Source organism: Spinacia oleracea, chromosome 4 (genome assembly GCF_020520425.1).
Source record: "Spinacia oleracea cultivar Varoflay chromosome 4, BTI_SOV_V1, whole genome shotgun sequence".
Classification (NCBI taxonomy): Eukaryota; Viridiplantae; Streptophyta; class Magnoliopsida; order Caryophyllales; family Amaranthaceae; genus Spinacia; species Spinacia oleracea.
Window position 1 is genome coordinate 139,076,747 of NC_079490.1, and position 18,240 is coordinate 139,094,986.

Sequence of the window (18,240 nt, forward strand, 5' to 3'; positions counted from 1 at the left end):
ACTACGATTATGATTAATTTAGGGGTAATCAATAATCATAGTGAAAAGAATTATTTTAATAAAAAATGATTAATAAAGTATCAATCCACTAAAAATTGCTTAAACATCATGTCGTTTTTGTCTGTCTTTCCACTATGATTAATTTTCAGCTGGCATTAAGGGGCTGTTTGTCCTTAACAATTAAGACACACTCCATGCAGTTTCCCTTGTTGTTTCATTTGTTGTCTTCCTTGCCAATTATTATGAATTATCTTATTTGTAGTTTAAGAAAAATGGATAGAGATTGTTTAACGCACATAGGTACAATACAACGTAAACAGATAAACTACAGGCCATCTCACTTACAACCTGCACTTTCCGGAGATGGTGACAATGTATAAAGGTGGGTTAATCTTTTTAACCTTTTTCGTTAATGACTCGTTTTCATCTGTTCTTTGTTCGGATGATGAATGAGTGAATGACCTATAAATATGGTTAATGCCATAAAATTGTTCGCCTCGTCAAAATAAAAATTGATTTTAACACACCACTACCACTTTCTGATATAAACATACAGTACCTCAATGTGAATAGAGCATAGAAAACTGCACTATCACAGGCTTGAAACCATCTACCAATGATGTATTGGCCTAGTGGTTAAGACTGAGGGCCTGTGTACGATAGGTCTCAGGTTCGAATCCCCCCGCCCCCATTTGTAATTTATATTGCCCTTGTTGCTCATTCGCACCCAAAAAAAACAGGCTTGAAACCATCTTGTCATACTCATTCTTGTGGTTGTGGATATCCAAAAGTTATGGAAGATCCCGTAAAAGAAGCTCCTTAAAGGCCTATCCTTAAACGATCGAGTTTGTAGAATTGCACAAATAAAATGATAACATGAGAATATTCTTGACAACAATTTTGAGTCTCTTCCATTATTCTTCATAAACTTTGCTGTACAATGATGCTTTTTGGCAAACATTCCTCATAAAGCCATACCAAAACGACAAATGTACTTCCGTTTACCACAATAGCACTCAGATGAGAAAACTGACCCTGTTATTAGTCATCAAACCAGAAAACACAGAGATACTGAAGCATCGACGAATTAGACAACCGAGGGTTTCAGATTCTAAGCTCGCTTCATCACCACCACCATGATCACCATCATGGCAAGCGCCATAAATGAACCACCAGCCACATAACTCCTGGAATTATCATTACCAAATTCAGCCTTTTTGTTCCCCTCTGGAACGGCAAACCAGCTTTGGACCATATCAGTCAAGCTTTGAACCATATCGACTACATTAAGTTTCATATTTTCTAGCCAATCCATCAAACCATCAGGCCTTTTGGAATCATTAGAATCCGAACAATCTGCTGCACTCTTTGAAGACTCTTGACCCTCAAACCCGGGACAATCAAGTACAGTAGCTGTAAGTAATAAACTTCAACATCAGACTTCAATAATAACTCTAATTTGAATGGAAGCACGGGTTCGAAAGTTCCTTACATTTTTTCTCTGACTCGAGGAATTCCATGAGAACTCGGTTTTGCATCACAGCACTCCACACGTTAGGATCACAAGCAATTGAAGTAACTACAGTCTGCCAAGAGAAGAAAATGTGTAAAGAATAAAGTCATCAACAAAATACTATACATCACATAAAGTTTCATTCTAAAGTGGGACTTGACACTTGTATCAGGGCATATTGACATTTTCTTAAATTGGAAAGTCCAATGTACACTTGCAAGTCCTTGATTATCCAGTTATTAGTAATAATTTTTTTTGAGAACTAAAGCATTAGAAATAATTTTTTTTGAGAACTAAAGCATTTTGGGACTAAGGCTTTGTTGTTGTTGTTGTTGTAAAGCATTAGAAAGACAAGCTTGGATACTTTTCTCTTCCAGTAACAGTTTCCAGGATTTAACCGTCAGTGCAACAACAACAACAATGTCGGAGCCTTAATCCCAATGACAGGGCCAAGTAGACGGCTAGATGGACCAAGTTATCTCCAACCGTTATCCTCTCCCTACATTCCCTTCTATCAAGTGTTATACTCGGTATGTTCCTGTAAACCTAACTTCTTCATACCATTTTTTATTGCTTCCATCCAAGTAATCTACGGTCTCCCTCGGCTTCCTCTAAGATCCCCATGATCCCAACCATCTATTTTCCCAACAAGGGCAATGGGATCTCTGTTGTTTTATCCTTAATATCCGCTACTCCAACTTTTCTCCGAAATTATTGTTGTTACTTGTTAGCCTTTATGAGTCTGTTGGAATACATGTCTGCCAATATCCTTACAAACTAATATGGCTGTATTACATACAGAGTAATAAATTTAGCTAATGTGCATTTACATGAGAAAAAGGAAAGAGAGAAAGATATGGACGACGAACCAACCTGGACAGCAGGGTTTTCGTTGAACAGCTTAAATGTTTGCATTAAATTTTTTCGCATATGTGGCTCCTGAGTGATGCAAGCTTTTGTCTCCTGAACAACTGGGAAAGACTCCACACTTTCAGCAGATTTTGGCGAAGAGAGATATATCCTACAAATAAGTATCATTTATATGAAAAAGCAAGTATTAGCTTGGAGGGATTTAAGCTTAAAATCCAAATCAATCAACAACGAAATATTAGGGATCAATATGGAGCTAGTGATGTTGAAACCATCTATGGATGGACATAATGAACCGTTCCATACTTTCAAACTGTATAGTTGCTTCAGCATCTCGGTTTGACCTTAACATATCCCTAGGAAAAGCACCTATAAGTCAGACATCCAACGAAGAACTAGCGGCTACACCACAGACTTAACATCCGCAAAGAGCAAGGGAGCTACCTACACGGCTAAAATAGCTGCCTACACGACTAAAATGGTTAAACACCAATAGTTTATGGACTAGACTGCGAAGATACTGATAAGCTCAAATGTATTGCACATGACAGAAAATCAGTCACACTTATCCTACTAAATTACATTCATTATAATCCATAACATTAGTATTTCACAGTCACCTAGCTAATTAACATGGAATAGAACTTTCTGGAACTCCTACGATTATTCAAAAATATAACGGGACACATGAGTTCATTGGAAATGGCATCTGCATCACCAAGTTCATATCAATACATCCAAAGAAACATCCATTTCGATCTACTTATGTAAGTCTATAACATATATCCTGATTAACAACCATCAATAAGCACCTTTTTACAAAATCAGATTAAGATAACAATCAATAATCAGTTCTCAAACCAAAATTCAAAATGAATGACAACATTTGTTACTTGGAAAACTTAAAAAAGAAACAATCTTTCCTTTCCTTTCCTTTCCTTTTGATTATTAAGAAATCAATACTTTACAAAAAGAAAATATCACCATCCAAATTCAAACAACTCCAGAAGTCCAGAACAAAACAGAGAATTACGAATGATAAAAAGAAAAAATTATAATCCACAAGGGTGGTGCTATGGTCTATGGACGGGATTCGAACCCAAATTACGACTAGATTCTGTCCCACCTCCACAAGTATTAAAATTCAACAAGTACGGAGTAATAATGAGTATTTCACAAAACAACAACAAAAATCCAGAAAACAAAAATTTAATAAAATAAAAGCAGAAATTGAAGCATTACTGATCAAGAGCGTCTTTGAGTTCAAAAGTAGCCTCTTTAGCCTCTTCAATTGTCGGAACCGGTCCAAAAACTAATCGCGGGTTACCCGAAACATTCCGGTCCACAACAAATTCATCTTCACTACCAGCAAATTCCCAATCATCAATTTCCCATGCCGGCCTCTGAACCGTATCTTCAACAGTCAAACTGCTGGTCGACGACAACCCTGAAGAAACCGGTCGGACCGCATTCCTAGCCGCTAAGTTAACCGGATTTTCGGCCAATCCACTGGCGCGAAATCCGCCAGAAAAAGCTCCAATTCCGGCCACCTTCGCCGCAGCCCTCATCGCTCCACCGCCGCCCATTAAATTTGTTTTTGCTTTGTTTTTAAGGGGTGATGGGATTGAGAGATTAATGAAATTAGAAATTTTGGGGAATTTACTTTAAATTATGTGAAATACAGAGTATTTATCCAATAAAAAAAAAGTGAGATATTTTCGGTTTTAAGGAGGGAAGTGGATAAGACTCGTAACGTGTGATTGTGTGAATAAATTGTCTTTTGTGTTGTGTGTTTGTTTAAAATGTAGAATCTATACTATATATTAAAAAGCGTTTCTACAAACATTTACATGCCACGTGAAGCTCTTCCTCGATCCATAAATCTATGCTACCAATCCACTTTCATTTAAAAAATGAGAAATATGGTTTGCATAAGATTCGAACTTGTGACCTCAAGTTTCAAAATTAGATCATTATCCAATTGATCTATGACCTTTTACATGTTATCTTTGCAAAATTAATATTAATAATATACAGAAAAAATTTCTGAAAAAAGTCCAAAATAATTTCATTACAAAAACAATAATTAATTATTGTTCACTTACTAATCTGGGGCATCGCCCGGGCCCAAATACTAGTTGTGAATTATACCTTGCTTAGGGAAGGACTTTTTCAGTTTTCTTAAAAAAAAAAAATCTTTTCTAAAAGATGGGGAAATGGGGTATCTATTTATTTAATAGAGTATTAATTTAATTTATGCAGCACCAATATACTTCCTCTGTTCATAAATACTCGCAACGTTTGATTTTTTACACTATTTATATATTTTACTTGACTATTGTTGATGATTTATATGTCAAATAAAACATAATCATGTGGGATCTTGTTAGATTCATCTCAATACGTATTTTCAAAATATCAACTTTTTATAATTTTTGCTTGTAGAGAATTTAAGATATTGACGATCTAAATTGTGCATTGGCATGCGTGAAAGTGACAAACGTTGCGAGTATTTATGAACGGAGGAAGTATATTACCATCTCCTATCAAGACTTACATACATTTAAGCTTGAATAGAGGAAGTATTTTTACATATCTAATATGTGTTTTTTTTTTGGCAAGCAAGTAAGAGATTTTATTAATTACTTCAAGCAACAATACAGCAAGCAAAAGAAGGCAGCAGCCTTCTTTTCAAACCAAAGCTAAAAACACTTAGCTAAAACCGCCCCAACAAACAGTTACAAGGAGAAAAACCAATCTCTATCTCTAGTACTAACTTTAGCACTAATTATGTTCTGGATCCTGTACTTCACATCAGTTTGGACCCTCAAAACCACCTGGGCAACAGTGGGAACCTGCTGCAACCAAACTTCTGCATTTCTTGCCTTCCAGATATGGTAGACAAGGGTAGCTATCACAGTTTAGGCCACTCTTCTTCTGAAATCACCCTTAGAGCATCACTGAACCTTCTTGAGGAGAGAAAGGAGACCAAGAGAGTTGCCCTGAAGACCAAACCAGGAGCAGATCACTTCCTTGCAATTGGCACTAAAACAACACTCAAAGAAAAGGTGATCACTAGTCTCAGGAGCATTACCACATATATGACACAAATTATCAATGCCAATACCAAACTGACGCAGTCTAGCTTTAGTTTTCAGTTGTTCATGGATAGCCAACCATAGGATGAACATTTGCTTAGGAATGGTGAGTCTATTCTAGATGTAGGTGGACCAGCTGACTTTATCTCCACCCTCAATGAGCTTGGTGTACATACCTTTAGAGTAACTAGGGGAAGAGAGCCACTAAGCTGAGAATCTCAAATTGCACCAGTGTTTGACTTGACAAATATACTTCACCACCCAACTTGTTGTGGAGGAGGGGGTGAACTCAGCCCACACTTTTCTCTTGACATAAACTGCATGCACCCATCTGACCCAGAGATTATCTTGTTTCTTTGCCACTGCCCAAGCCAGCTTACCCATTGCAGCTTGATTCCACAAGAGGAGGTTTCTGAAACCTAGACCACCATGAGATTTAGGCCAACAAAGCTTATCCCATGCCACTGCACCAGGTCTACCATCATCATAAGAACCATGCCAAAGGTAGGATCTGCATATAACATTGATCTTTTTCAGTACAGCTTTGGGGAAAATGAACATTTGTGCCCAATAAACACAAATGCTCATCAAAACTGAGTTAATCAACTGAATTCTTCCAGCAAATGAGATATGCCTAGAACTCCAGATTTTAATTCTTAGAGTCATTTTTTCCACAAGGGCTTCACATTCACAACTTTTGAGCTTGCCAGTGCTAATGGGAACCCCCAAGTATTTGAAAGGAAGAGTGCCAAACTTAAACCCAGATAAATGACTGATTGTTTCTTTATCTGCTTGGCTGATACCACAACAGTAAATAGAGGAGTTGGCTGCATTTACTTGCAAGCCAGTTGTACTAGAGAAAAGCTTAAACCCCTCCAACATCACAAAAAAAAACACTTGGATCACCTCTACAGAATATAAGAAGGTCATCAACAAAGCAGAGGTGATTCAAGGAGAGTAATTTGCACCTAGAGTGAAACTTGAAGTGTGGATGTTCCCCCGCAGTTTTCATAGTTCTGGAAAAGTATTTCATGCAAAGGGTGAAAAGGAGAGGGGAGAGAGGGTCACCCTGTCTCAGACCTCTGGTTGGTTGAATCAACTCTGTTGGAACACCATTTATCAAAACTGAATACTGAGTGGTGGTGAGGCAAGTCATAACTAGCTGAATGAAATGAGTAGGAAAACTCAAGTTAGTCATAACTTCCTCCAAGAAGTTCCAATCAACAGTATCATAGGCTTTTTGCAGGTCTAGTTTCATCAAGCAACAAGGGACATGCTGACTGTTCCTATTCATTTTCACAATATCCTGGCAAACCAGAACATTATGCAAAATAGACCTTTCAGCCATAAAGGCACCCTGGTTGTGAGAGATGATATCGGTAGAACAATATTTATCCTTTCACACATCAGCTTGGAAATGCATTTATAAATAGTAGTACAACAAACTATTAGTCTAAAGTCACCCACAGAGGAGGGAACTTTGACCTTATGGACAAGAGTGATGGAGGTGACATTCACTTCCCTTAGAATTTTTCCAGTGGCAAAAAATAATCTGTGATGGCTTTATGAACATCCTCTTTGATGGTACCCCAAACTTCTTTGAAGAAATAGCTATTAAAACCATCCATTCCAAGAGCTTTGGAGCTAGGGATAGCATCTAGAACCCTCTTGATATCCTCAACTGTGAAAGAGCAATCTAATTTCCTCCCGTGTTCATCAGTCAGTCTAGAACCTCTATCCATGATGGAACTTAGAATAGGGGTCCTATTCTCAATATTAGTTCAGAAAAGAGATTTGTAGAATTGAACAAAAGCACCTTGCACCCCATCCTCAGTTTGTATCCATTGACCAGAGTTGTCATGAATGGAGTGGATTATGTTGTGTTTTCTCCTTTGTATAATGCTTTGGTGGAAAACCTTGGTGTTTTCATCCCCATTCTGTAGCTTGTGGATCTTAGCAGTTTGTTTCAGAAAGGACAAGTAATTATCCTTAGCTTTCCTGTATTCAGTAGCAACAGTTTTCTCTGCAACTGCAAGGTCATGGTTACTAGGGTTAGCATGGAGCTGGTTTTGGGTTTCAATCAATAACTTATGGCACCTGTAGTGTTCAATTTTCACATCACTGTAACCCTCCCCGTTGAGTTCCTTAAGATCAACCTTGATCCATCTCAACTTCTGTAACACTCTATACACAGGACACCCATAGACATACTTCCCCCAGTTTGTATCCACAATGGCATTGAACCTAGGAGAAGAAGTCCACATGTTGTAGAACCTAAATGGTCTTTTCTGTGGAGGTTTTTGGTAGCAGTTGAGAATCATTGGGCAATGGTCAAAATCACCTTCTAGCAAGAAAGCATCTTCAGCATCTGATATGTGTTTGCTAATGCATATCATAGCAAAAGACAAAAGTAGGAAAAAGACAAAAAAAACTTTTTAAAACAAAAATGATACTCCCTCCGTCCCATAATTATCTTCCTGTTTGGCCAAAAACACGAATTTTAAGAAAAGTGGAGTATAGTACATGAAAAGGTGGAATAAAGTACAAATGATGATTGAGTTGTATGGAAAAGTAGAATAAAGTACATGTGAAAGAGAATATAGTACATGGAAAAAGTGGAATATAGTACATGGGTGGGGTTTTCAATTCAATTTTAATTAATATAGTACATGAGAAAGTGAGGACCTTAGTAGCCAAAATTAGAAACAGGAAGATAATTTTGGGACGCTCGTTTAGGAAAGCGGGAAGATAATTTTGGGACGGAGGGAGTACTTGTTTTTTACAAAATGGTACTTTTTTTTTACAGAATGGTACTTCATTTTTTGTCTTTTAGCTATTTGTTTTTTAGCTGATATGTGTGTTGCCATACATATCTGGTATCCGAAAAATCGACTCCTACGAAATTAGGACACATACAGAGTACTCGGTAATTTGCCAACTGAATAAATAGGGAGGGCGGAGAGGCCAATATCTGATATGTATTTCAAGATACATATCACTCCACTAAATGACAAAATAGAGATAAGACAAAAATGAAAGCAGATGCCATTTTTCAAAGAACAAATGCATTTTGGAAAAATGAATACCATTTTTCAAAAACCATGCCATTTTCAAAAAAGGATGTCATTTTCAAAAAAAATTGATTTTGTCATTTCGCGTTTGTCTTATCCCTATTTTGTCGTTTAGTCGATGATATGTATTTGTGAAATACATATCAGATATTGATTTATACTTCCTCATAAATAGGTGGTTGATACCATGACATGGCATAGACCGATCCGACCGTTTACAAAATATTAGGCGGTATTTTTTCAGGAATTTGTGCATAGTAAATCGGTAATTGATAGTCATATATTCTAACAAGGCATTCCGTATCATTTTAAGAAATTAGTGACGCATATTCCGGCTCAACAACTGTATTATTTATTAATGTGAAATTAATACTTCGGTGAAGAATGGTGAAAGTGAAAAGGATGAGACTTTAAGGTGAAAAGGGAAAGAGATTAGATAGTGAGGCGTGTGGGGGTTATGTTGTACTTTGGTGAAGAATGATGGTGGCAACTTGAACTTCCTGGAGCTCTTAAATTCAATCGTGTTCTCAACCTAGAAAGATAAGTTTAGTTCAGCTTCATGGGGAATAATTTGAGTTCGAATCAGACTCTAGTTATGCTCCATAATCAATTGGAAATCTGGCTTTGTTGTAAAGGATAAACAACATTTGCATCAAATTCCATCATTACTTAATAATGTGGGCCACAGTGGAAAGTATGAGCACTACTATCATACTATCAGGCATGAAGATATGGGGGGGAAAAAAAACACAAACATAATTGTGTTTTTAACAAAAAAAGATCTCCTATAATCATGTTTTATTTAATGATTAAACATACAACAAAAGCACTAGTTGTTTTAGCAAGTAGACAAAAACAAATGAAACAAAAGAGTTACATTATCATTATCATTATCATTATCATTATCATCATCATCATCATCATCAGTATCCTACCACCTTATTTAAGTGTTAAAACTGGGGTGATCCGAGGCGTAATCATGGAGAAGTAGAGTTTCTCCGATCCTGGTCTGCTATCTCTAAAAGGAGAGAGGCTTATGACACTCGTACACTAATCTACATTCAGCAAAGCATGGAACTGAAAGAAAGCACACCCCCGAGTTGTAGGTCTGAACGTCTGCCTGTAGTTTGGCATCTTGAATAGGACTTGTCCCAGCTTGGCAGTTGTGTTTTGAGAGTCAAATAAATGTTATCCTGTTAAACTCAACTAGTAATGTACATTATGTCTTCCTTTTTAATGGGCGTATCATTGTCGCCCTTTTTCATACTCCACTTCTGCGTTGGGTCCGGTTGCCCTCGCTGATATGGAACAGATGTTTAATTTTAGAATAATATCACCTGATTTATCAAACAGTGGGCATTCCATAAAAAATTAAAAACAAAAAAGCAATATTCATAGTGTACCAATCACCTTTCTCAGCACAAAAGCCAAATATAAATAAGCTACTTCCCACTCATCTGGTGTCAATGTGCCTGAAATCAGAAAACTGGAGGAATCAACAACATGGAAAGTGTAAAACCAAAATGAGGACCTCAGAAGCATGCAGAAACTGTATCATTCAACGTCTAACGAGCATAGCTCCTTTTTTTTTTTTTTTTTTTTTTAATCTGTACCTTACAAGTTACAATTAGAGAGGGGAGCACGAGGGAAAACAACTACCAAAATACATTTACTCACTCTTATCATGGGTATCACCCAAAGCACCCAACCTCCTCATAAGATCACCAAATTCTGGCTTTTTCAAGTATTCTTCAACAAATTGATGATTGTTTTTTGCAAACACTAGCTCGAAGTCATACTGCAAACAGAACCAGTAACATCAATGTCACTTATCTTCCACAAGACAAGATATATATATTTCATGACCAGGCTTTCTAACAGTATCAAAATCTTCCAAAATGCAGAAATTTGAACAACCGTATTGTCAAATAAGAAAAAGCTAGTGAAAAGATCAAGTTCTGTAACAGTATCGACAGTGCTACAGCCAAAACCACAAGGGAGCACATCAGATATCTCAGTAATTTCCCTCCATCGTAGAGAGATAGCGGGCAAAATGGCCAACTAAATAGTTAATGCTTGTCTGATCACGCTTGTTCTGGACTCTGGAGACAGGCCCTCTCAACAATCAGAGACTATTGTGTTTGTGTATATTTGTACTCTGTAATAAACGTCTCCTCCAACACCAATTTTAAATTTTAAAATCCCTTGTCAAATCCCTACTTGGTAACATTGCCGTTGTAATTGGCTAGTATTATGGCCCTACAGTCATAAATAATATTTTCTTTAGAGCCTGGAAACCGCAGCAGATCAATCTGAATCACGAAACTCATTACTACATGACCACCATATCTCAAGTTCAGGGCTAGTAAGTTCAGATTAGTTCATGTAAAAAGTTAAGTTCAAGGCTCAGTTCAGATTAGTTCATGTACTAAGTTCAGGGCCAAGTTCAGATTAGATCATGTAAATAAGTTCAAGCCTAAGTTCAGATTAGCTGAATTAAAAGTTAGTTCAGGACTAATAAGTTCAAATAAGTTAAAGTCCAGGGTCAATAACGGCTACCCAAGTTCACTTCACAACAACAAAAAGTTATGATAACTTATGAGAAGTTCAGTTAGGGTTTAAATAAGCTCAAACAAGTAAAGTAATAAAATTTGCATGAGAGCATTCATAGAGGTAAATTGCAAAATTAAGAAAATGGATAACCAAAACAATTCACCGTAAGATATGTAAATAGAGGTTTGCAGGAGATGCAGTGATGAGGTGTAAGCTAGGACACGTAATGAAGACGATCAAACTAAATTCACTGAAGCTATGGTGAGTCAAATTACTCAAATAACAGAATAGGATAACATCCATGGAAGAAATTCTCATGCATAAGAAAGGGGTGAGATTGGAATTATCTTTACTGTCATTGATGAAGTTGTAATAGAGTTTCATGGTCAGAGAGTTTACAATGGAAAAGAGCTTAACAAATTAAATAGTATCATCGACATAAGAGAAAACAGATATCATCTCCCTTCCCATATTTATTACCTATTTAGAGATTCTCCTCTATGCTAATAAGTTTTCTTTCTACATTTAACATCACTTCAAAAGTTAATGTCACATTCCTTACACCTTTTTAAAATATTACTGAGAGGTCAGCAAAATGAAGCTACCCGTAGGCCATGGAAGATCCAATAACAAACTGCATTCAAAACGGCAAGTTTGCTATTGGTCTAACAACCAACACTTTTCTTAATGTGATCTGATGGCTAGAAAGCCAAACAAATGATATACTGATTGAAGAAAGCCAGAAAGTAATTCATATAATCATACCTCTTCTGCCAGTGACTTGAAGACGTGGAAAGGGACAACCCATTCAGGACAATCGACAGCATCCTACAAAGGAGGATTAAGCATTTCATAAGACACAATTTTAAGAAAGGCAAGAATGTTATAATGTGGCTGTGAATTATAAAAGCGATGGATCCTCAAAGCCCAAACCCGAAGAAAAGCACTCCAATTCGTGCAAAATGTTGGTAGATAAAAAGAATTGTCCACTAAAATGTAGTTAGGTCAAAGACATGTTCCCCAACGAACACTACAAAAATGGATATTTGCAGCACGCAGTCATATAAAATGACCTACCTTTGGTCATATCGAGGCTAGATAGTATTGATTGTTAGTTAATGGAACTAAATGAATAGTTTTGATGATTTTTTAGGAAAAAACGTCAGAAAGGATATTTTACAGCGGACCTTTTGTCACAAACGACCTTTTCAAGAACAGGTGGCAGGCAAAAAGGGACTTTTATAGCAATTTGTTTACGAAGGACCTCTACCGGATTCTGACCATTGACTCTGATTTTTTGGCGTTGACTTACACGTGCAACACACATGACACTGGAAATCCCTAAAATATCCCCTTTTCCAGCATTTTCCTCCTTATCACCCCCCTTCCTCTCTGATTTTGCTTTCATCCAATCCTTAACAGGTACGTGCGTTCCATATCCCCATGATCAAACCCCCACCACCCTATTAAAACCAATTTTCAACAAATGCAACAACCAAAGGCCATCCGGTAGATTGGAACACACCAGCCAGCATTTGTACCAAATAGTAGTAAAAAATATGAATGTTGAACCAATACCCCAATCCAAATAATGTTGTAAATAAGTCAGTTTCCAATATCCCAGTGCTTACAGAGTATAAACACTCTTAAATGCATTCGATCTCCGAGGTGCCCAAAGAAAACATTCTTGCAGTCATAAACTCCAAGAAAAGCCACATCATGGTAACTGAACATAGCCACGCCATCAGTCCAATTAAAGGGATCCCATCCACCATCACCAGTACCCAATAATGCCGCATTTCCATTCGTTAAGTTAAGGTAGTTTCTTTGAATGGTAGGGTTTAATTCCAATGATGGTGATGTCGGTGTTTGAGGATCAAGGGCACTCTTCACTATACTTGAGGTTCTTTGGGTTAGATGGTATGTTGCGTATGATAAGAATGTAGCAACTATTTTTTTTAGGGAGAATGAGCCGCAATGGGTGAGGGGGATTTTGAACGTGTGACCTATCATATGTTACAACTGATACAAGTCCTTGTGCATGGTATGAAAGGGATCTTTTTTTCTTTCTTTCGGCATAAGTGCAAGGTATCTTTTCGCAATAGAGGAAATAGAAGGGAAATGAGAGACGAAGGGAAGAAAAGGAGGGAAATGCCAGGAAAGATGGGGACTTTGGGGGTTTTTCAATGTCTGACTTGTTTTACGTGCAAGTCAACGCCGGAGAATTGGGGTCAACGGTCGGAACCCTGCAAAAGGTACCTCTTCAAAACCAATGCTATAAAAGGTCATTTATTGTCACCTTTTTGTAGGTTTTTGTGACAAAGAGTCCACTACAAAAGGTCCTTCTGACAAATTTTCTGATTTTTATGAAGTATTACCTGAACAGATTACAGATTAACGCAAGCAGAGTTCTAATAAAATAGCAATGCCAAAAGAAAAACTGTGACAAACCAATACCTCTAGGTGAAACTTGTATCGGATTCCAAAAGGACTCGATGCTTTGAATTTCTGAATCCAAAACCAGTAAGTCATGGGGGGGAGCAATTTCCAGAAACCAGAAAAGCAGCATCAGAACAGAAAATTAAAAAACAGCACCTTATCAGCAGAGTCCTCATCAAAACGTATCCAATAGACACTGTTTCCAAATTCTAGACCTTCAGCTGCATGTAATTTAAAGAAAATTAGGATCTCCCCAAAAAATAGTAATAATTTGGGATGACTAAGACCATCACATGAAGCACAAAAGCACTCTCTAAAAAAAATCCGATTCTGCAACTCCGCCAACCCCAATCCCTTCTCGCAGCTGTATACTCCCTCTGTTTTTTTTACTTGCATCACTTTGATATTCATATACTAAGTTTGACTTGATTTTTTTAGCAATATATAATAATCAAATGTTATTATGTAAAATGTTGTTGGATTAGTCACGATACATATTTTCATAATATTACCTTTTATAGTTTTTACAAATACAAAATTAGAGATATCTAATGGTTAAAATGATGCATTGGCAAGGGTGCCAGTCCAAGTGATGAAAGTATAAAAAAACGGAGGGAGTATTATTATTCTCTTTATTGTCTAATCAATTTATTACAGTCATAAACGATAACAAGTTTATTCGGTATTCACTTCAATTTCAGGGCAAAATTTTCCACCCACAACAACATGAAGGAGGGCTTTAACTCTTTAAGTAAGGTAAAGTAAGGTAGAGAATAGAAACCAATTTAACATATATGATAACTGCACATATAAAGATATAGTAGATTCTTTAAACCTAGGAGGTTGTGACCACTTGAAAACCATTGTATGATTATCATTTAAATCAAGAAACGCAACATATTGAATTCTCATAGACCTCAGAAGACGGTATTGTCTTCAAAGAGAAATCCAGACTTCATTTCCTTAAAAAAAAATCTAACTCCATGTCATACTTTTGTCGAACAACTTGAAAAATGTCATGGATCTGACATTCAGGACATTCTCCTCTATGATGTACCATCATAAATATGTAAGGAAATGTTCCTATAACAAATTTGATGTACAAGGACATTAAAACAAATAAGCATTCAGGTCAAGCTTGTAACTGTATTGTAAACAAAATTGTCCATTGGACCATCTTCTGGAGCTACTGAATTTGATTCTTATTGGTTGTTTCGTTGAACATAGGAAGTAGTTTTTCCCATGTAATCCCATATCATTGGACGTGGAAAGGTTGTTTAGTTAAGGAAGTTTTACTTGCCTAGGAAGGGCTAGGTATTAGGTAAGAAACATCCCTCATTTTGTGGGAAGTATATATTCCTATGTTTTTGTCAACTAAAAACTCCGCAGTTTTCCACTTCTCATGCTTTTTTATGTAAATAAGAAAGCACTTAAGACAGCAGTGCTCCAGAAATATCCAGAGAAAAGAAAATGATAACCTAAGCTGTCGGCATTAGCATACCACCTTCTTTCAGAAAATAGAGAGCCATGGTCAACATATTAGCTGGTTCATATAAGCATACAGTTGTTTGGTCAAAGCAAGAATTATTCGAATTGAATCTTTCTGAATTTCAAAAGTGTTAAAATGGTAACCTCATTTGCTTACAATGCTCAGCGTGAGAGATGCTAAAAAGCACTGCACTTAGGATCTCCTTTGCGAAACAATCCCAGTTTGAAAAGTGCTAAAAGTTTGAAAAAAATACCTCGTATATAAATATATATGTATGCATGGGATTTCACTATTTCTCATGTATACAAAGCCACAAACCAAAGCAAAGATTTATACAATAAAAGAAGAAACCTTCTCTGAACTTCTTGACAATAACATTGGCATCAGGCATCGTTCCAATTAGGATGCCACCTGGTCGAAGTAATGCTGAAATATTAGCCAATGCTCGTCGTGCACGTGCCTCAGTAGACCATGAATAATGCAAGGCAAACTGCAGATTCAAAGAGTTGCAAGGGGAAAAAGGTGTTCAATTTACCAACACAAAAGCATCTTCCACAAACACTATTCAAAACAGTCATGGTCCATGACTCCATGAGAAAAAACAAGGACCAGACTTTAAAGTCTAAATCTAAGATAAGAGGGATGCAATTTACTATCAATATGTTCATCCCAAAGTAAGACGAGCCTAGGTTTAAAGTTCCCATGCAATGAAAAAATTCCACTTCATTAGAACTACGCAAAAAAAAAAAAAAAAAAAAAAAAAACAGAACCAAAAAAAAAAAAAGAAAAAGAAACAGGAGCAAATCTTCCGTAGCAGGTCCATTCATTAGCAATAAGTTACGCTGACTTAACTCAATTAAGTTATTAAAAGAAAACCCTAGAACTGATGAAATGTAAATTGAAATCTAAATTCGACAAGTTCGGATAAAAAGTGACTCAGCTGTTTCACATAACTCACCTGGCAACTGCAAAGGTCAAAAGGGCCATCGTCTGCCAATTCTCTGTCCAGCCGAACCTGAAATTATCCGCATATACCAAGAAGTAATCAGTATTTTTTTATCCATTAAAAATTCAGTAGTTGATGATATCGTCAGCTGCTAATAGGTTCATGAAAGTTAGAAAACATAACTAATCATATCACATAACTATAAATATAGTTCATAATTCATAATAACTCGTTGCCTGTCAAAACTACCTCAAAGCAATCTCCACATAAGAGGCGGGCGGGAAATTTGAATTTCTTACGACGCTGATTCTGATCCGCATCACCGTTATACCGCGTACGGCAATCTTCTATCTGCACAGTCTCTAAATTTAAGCTATATGGCAATATATGGAAAAGGCATTGGGGTAACGATAATGAATGGTTGCAATACGTAGAAAAGGAGCTTGAGCATAGTAGTCAGACTAGTTACTCATCAGCAGCTTATATCACAGAAAAGTAAAAAAAAAAAAAAAAAGAACTGCTAAATGCTAAGATTCTATGCCATACCGAGCCTTCCGCAATATCAATTCCAACATAGTATCCAATCCTTGCCTTGTCCCACTTTATAAGATCCCCACCCTGACACATGGTGAGGTAGAGAAACAATCAGAACTTTGTTGTACAATCACATCATCAGACAATGATCACTAACCAGACAAAACCAAAAAATTACCTTTCCACATGCGAGATCAAGAACAGCATTCCCAGGCCGGGCATAAAGCTGAATTAAGACACTTTTTATCTGAACAATTAGAAACAAAGTAAGACATTTTTATTACAAAAATACTACAAAAAATCCCAATTTGAGTTCACAAAGAATACCCAGTTGTTAAGTTTCTTCAAATGGATAATCGGACTAGCTTCTCGTTCTTCTAATGTCTGGTTTGTTCTTGCACTGTAATGATCAGCTACATCCCGTGCATAAATTTTCGTACTCTCATCTTCAAGAAATTCTCCATCCCCTGAATTAACATCAATTTTTTATTTGTATTCAATGGACTAATATACAAAGCATTACCCTGTATAAAATTACACCATCCCACAGTCTCACATGGTAACACGGTATGCAACATGATCATGTGGGGAGGAGAATGTGAGAGGGCACAAAATTACACCCGAGAGTAAGACAGAAATTGCCCATAAAAGGAGAATAGTTCTCTTTAATCAAAGAACTATAATTAAAATTTACATTAACTTTATTAAGCCTTACATATCAGTGTATAATGAAGATTGTCCCATAAAGGCGAATCGTACATGAAAAAAATAACTATAATTCTAATTTGCACAACTTCTTCTATGCCTTACAAAGTTATAATTCCAAATTACATTCAAGTGTAGGATGAAAATTGCCAGTAAAAGGCGAATTATTCACTAATTCCCACACTTCCCTAACTAAGCTTAGCTGAGATAACATTCAATCAATTGTAAAACATGAAAACCAAATCAACAGCAAAAATCAGAAGAAACAAAAAATTGCAAAAATTAATCATAGAAACATAAAACATAGCCCTAAATAAATAAATAAAACCAATAACCCAGATCAAAATTTGTCGCATGAAATTAAAACATTATATTATATCAGAAAATTACCTTCTGGGTTGGGTTTGAATCGAGATTGAGGAGGTCCGGATGGAGAACCTTGGTGCCCCCGTTTCATGACTCTAAAATTCAACAAAATTTTGAAGTGTTTAATTCAATCTTAATCGAATGCGAGAAATTGAAAAAATAAATAAATTTGGATTAATCGAAGCTGAGTAGAAGTGAGTTACGACAGATAGTGAATTGGAGGGAAAGAAGGTTAGAAATTGTGGAAGAACGGCTGTGAATGTGATAGAGAGAGAAAGAGAGAAAAAACTAAATTTATGTGTTCGTTAAATTTGGGGAAAAAAATACGCCGCATTTAGCTCATGTGTTTTGCTAGGAAAACTTTATCTATTACTTCTATTACTATATACTTCCTCCATTCTTTGTTATTACTTCCTCCATTCTTTTTTAAATAACACAATTGTACTTTTGACACTATTCATATACTCCCTCCGTATTTATTTAAAAGATACACTTGCCTTTTCCGGTCGTATTTATTTAAGAGATACACTTGTCATTTTTAGTAACTTATCAACCCCACCATCTAATTAAATAATACATCTAATATACCCTATCACCCACCATCCTATTAAACAAATATTTTCATAAACCCACCCCACCCTCCACCCACCAAAATG

General features: G+C 36.4%; 3 protein-coding genes across 3 annotated transcripts; all 3 read right to left on the minus strand.

Annotated features, from left to right (window-relative positions):
• Positions 1–885: 885 nt before the first annotated feature.
• Positions 886–4,160, minus strand: LOC110797954 (uncharacterized). Its single transcript, XM_022003087.2, has 4 exons — positions 3,626–4,160; positions 2,387–2,534; positions 1,493–1,586; positions 886–1,413 (listed from the first exon to the last, which is right to left on the minus strand). The coding sequence occupies exons 1-4, from the start codon at positions 3,967–3,969 to the stop codon at positions 1,112–1,114; spliced, it is 888 nt and encodes a 295-aa protein (XP_021858779.1). The 5' UTR covers positions 3,970–4,160; the 3' UTR covers positions 886–1,111.
• A 1,525-nt stretch (positions 4,161–5,685) lies between these two features.
• Positions 5,686–7,223, minus strand: LOC130471950 (uncharacterized). Its single transcript, XM_056842314.1, has 3 exons — positions 7,053–7,223; positions 6,562–6,787; positions 5,686–6,389 (listed from the first exon to the last, which is right to left on the minus strand). The coding sequence occupies exons 1-3, from the start codon at positions 7,221–7,223 to the stop codon at positions 5,686–5,688; spliced, it is 1,101 nt and encodes a 366-aa protein (XP_056698292.1).
• Positions 7,224–9,311: 2,088 nt separating this feature from the next.
• On the minus strand, positions 9,312–17,904 carry LOC110797953 (mRNA cap guanine-N7 methyltransferase 1). The gene is made up of 14 exons (XM_022003086.2): positions 17,788–17,904; positions 17,609–17,679; positions 16,841–16,980; positions 16,692–16,760; positions 16,526–16,597; positions 16,229–16,330; positions 15,992–16,048; positions 15,385–15,523; positions 13,701–13,765; positions 13,563–13,613; positions 11,871–11,933; positions 10,230–10,350; positions 9,963–10,024; positions 9,312–9,850 (listed from the first exon to the last, which is right to left on the minus strand). Exons 2-14 carry the CDS (start codon positions 17,673–17,675, stop codon positions 9,755–9,757), a joined length of 1,104 nt encoding a protein of 367 aa, XP_021858778.2. The 5' UTR covers positions 17,676–17,679; positions 17,788–17,904; the 3' UTR covers positions 9,312–9,754.
• Positions 17,905–18,240: the final 336 nt, after the last annotated feature.

Bases quoted from the DNA above. Each gene is read 5' to 3' on its own strand.
- LOC110797953 (XM_022003086.2), bottom strand. From the start codon at position 17,675: ATGAAACGGGGGCACCAAGGTTCTCCATCCGGACCTCCTCAATCTCGA. The intron at 16,981-17,608 runs GTAATTTTCTGA...ATGTTAATTCAG, and splicing joins ATTCAAACCCAACCCAGAAG to GGGATGGAGAATTTCTTGAA. The intron at 13,614-13,700 runs GTGCTGTTTTTT...TTTTGGATTCAG, and splicing joins ATGAGGACTCTGCTGATAAG to AAATTCAAAGCATCGAGTCC.
- LOC130471950 (XM_056842314.1), bottom strand. From the start codon at position 7,223: ATGGATAGAGGTTCTAGACTGACTGATGAACACGGGAGGAAATTAGAT. The intron at 6,788-7,052 runs GTTCATAAAGCC...CTGGTTTGCCAG, and splicing joins GGGGTACCATCAAAGAGGAT to GATATTGTGAAAATGAATAG. The intron at 6,390-6,561 runs GTCTGAGACAGG...TATATTCTGTAG, and splicing joins GTTGATTCAACCAACCAGAG to AGGTGATCCAAGTGTTTTTT.
- LOC110797954 (XM_022003087.2), bottom strand. From the start codon at position 3,969: ATGGGCGGCGGTGGAGCGATGAGGGCTGCGGCGAAGGTGGCCGGAATT. The intron at 2,535-3,625 runs GTAATGCTTCAA...ACTTATTTGTAG, and splicing joins CTCAAAGACGCTCTTGATCA to GATATATCTCTCTTCGCCAA. The intron at 1,587-2,386 runs GTTGGTTCGTCG...TTCTCTTGGCAG, and splicing joins ACGAAAACCCTGCTGTCCAG to ACTGTAGTTACTTCAATTGC.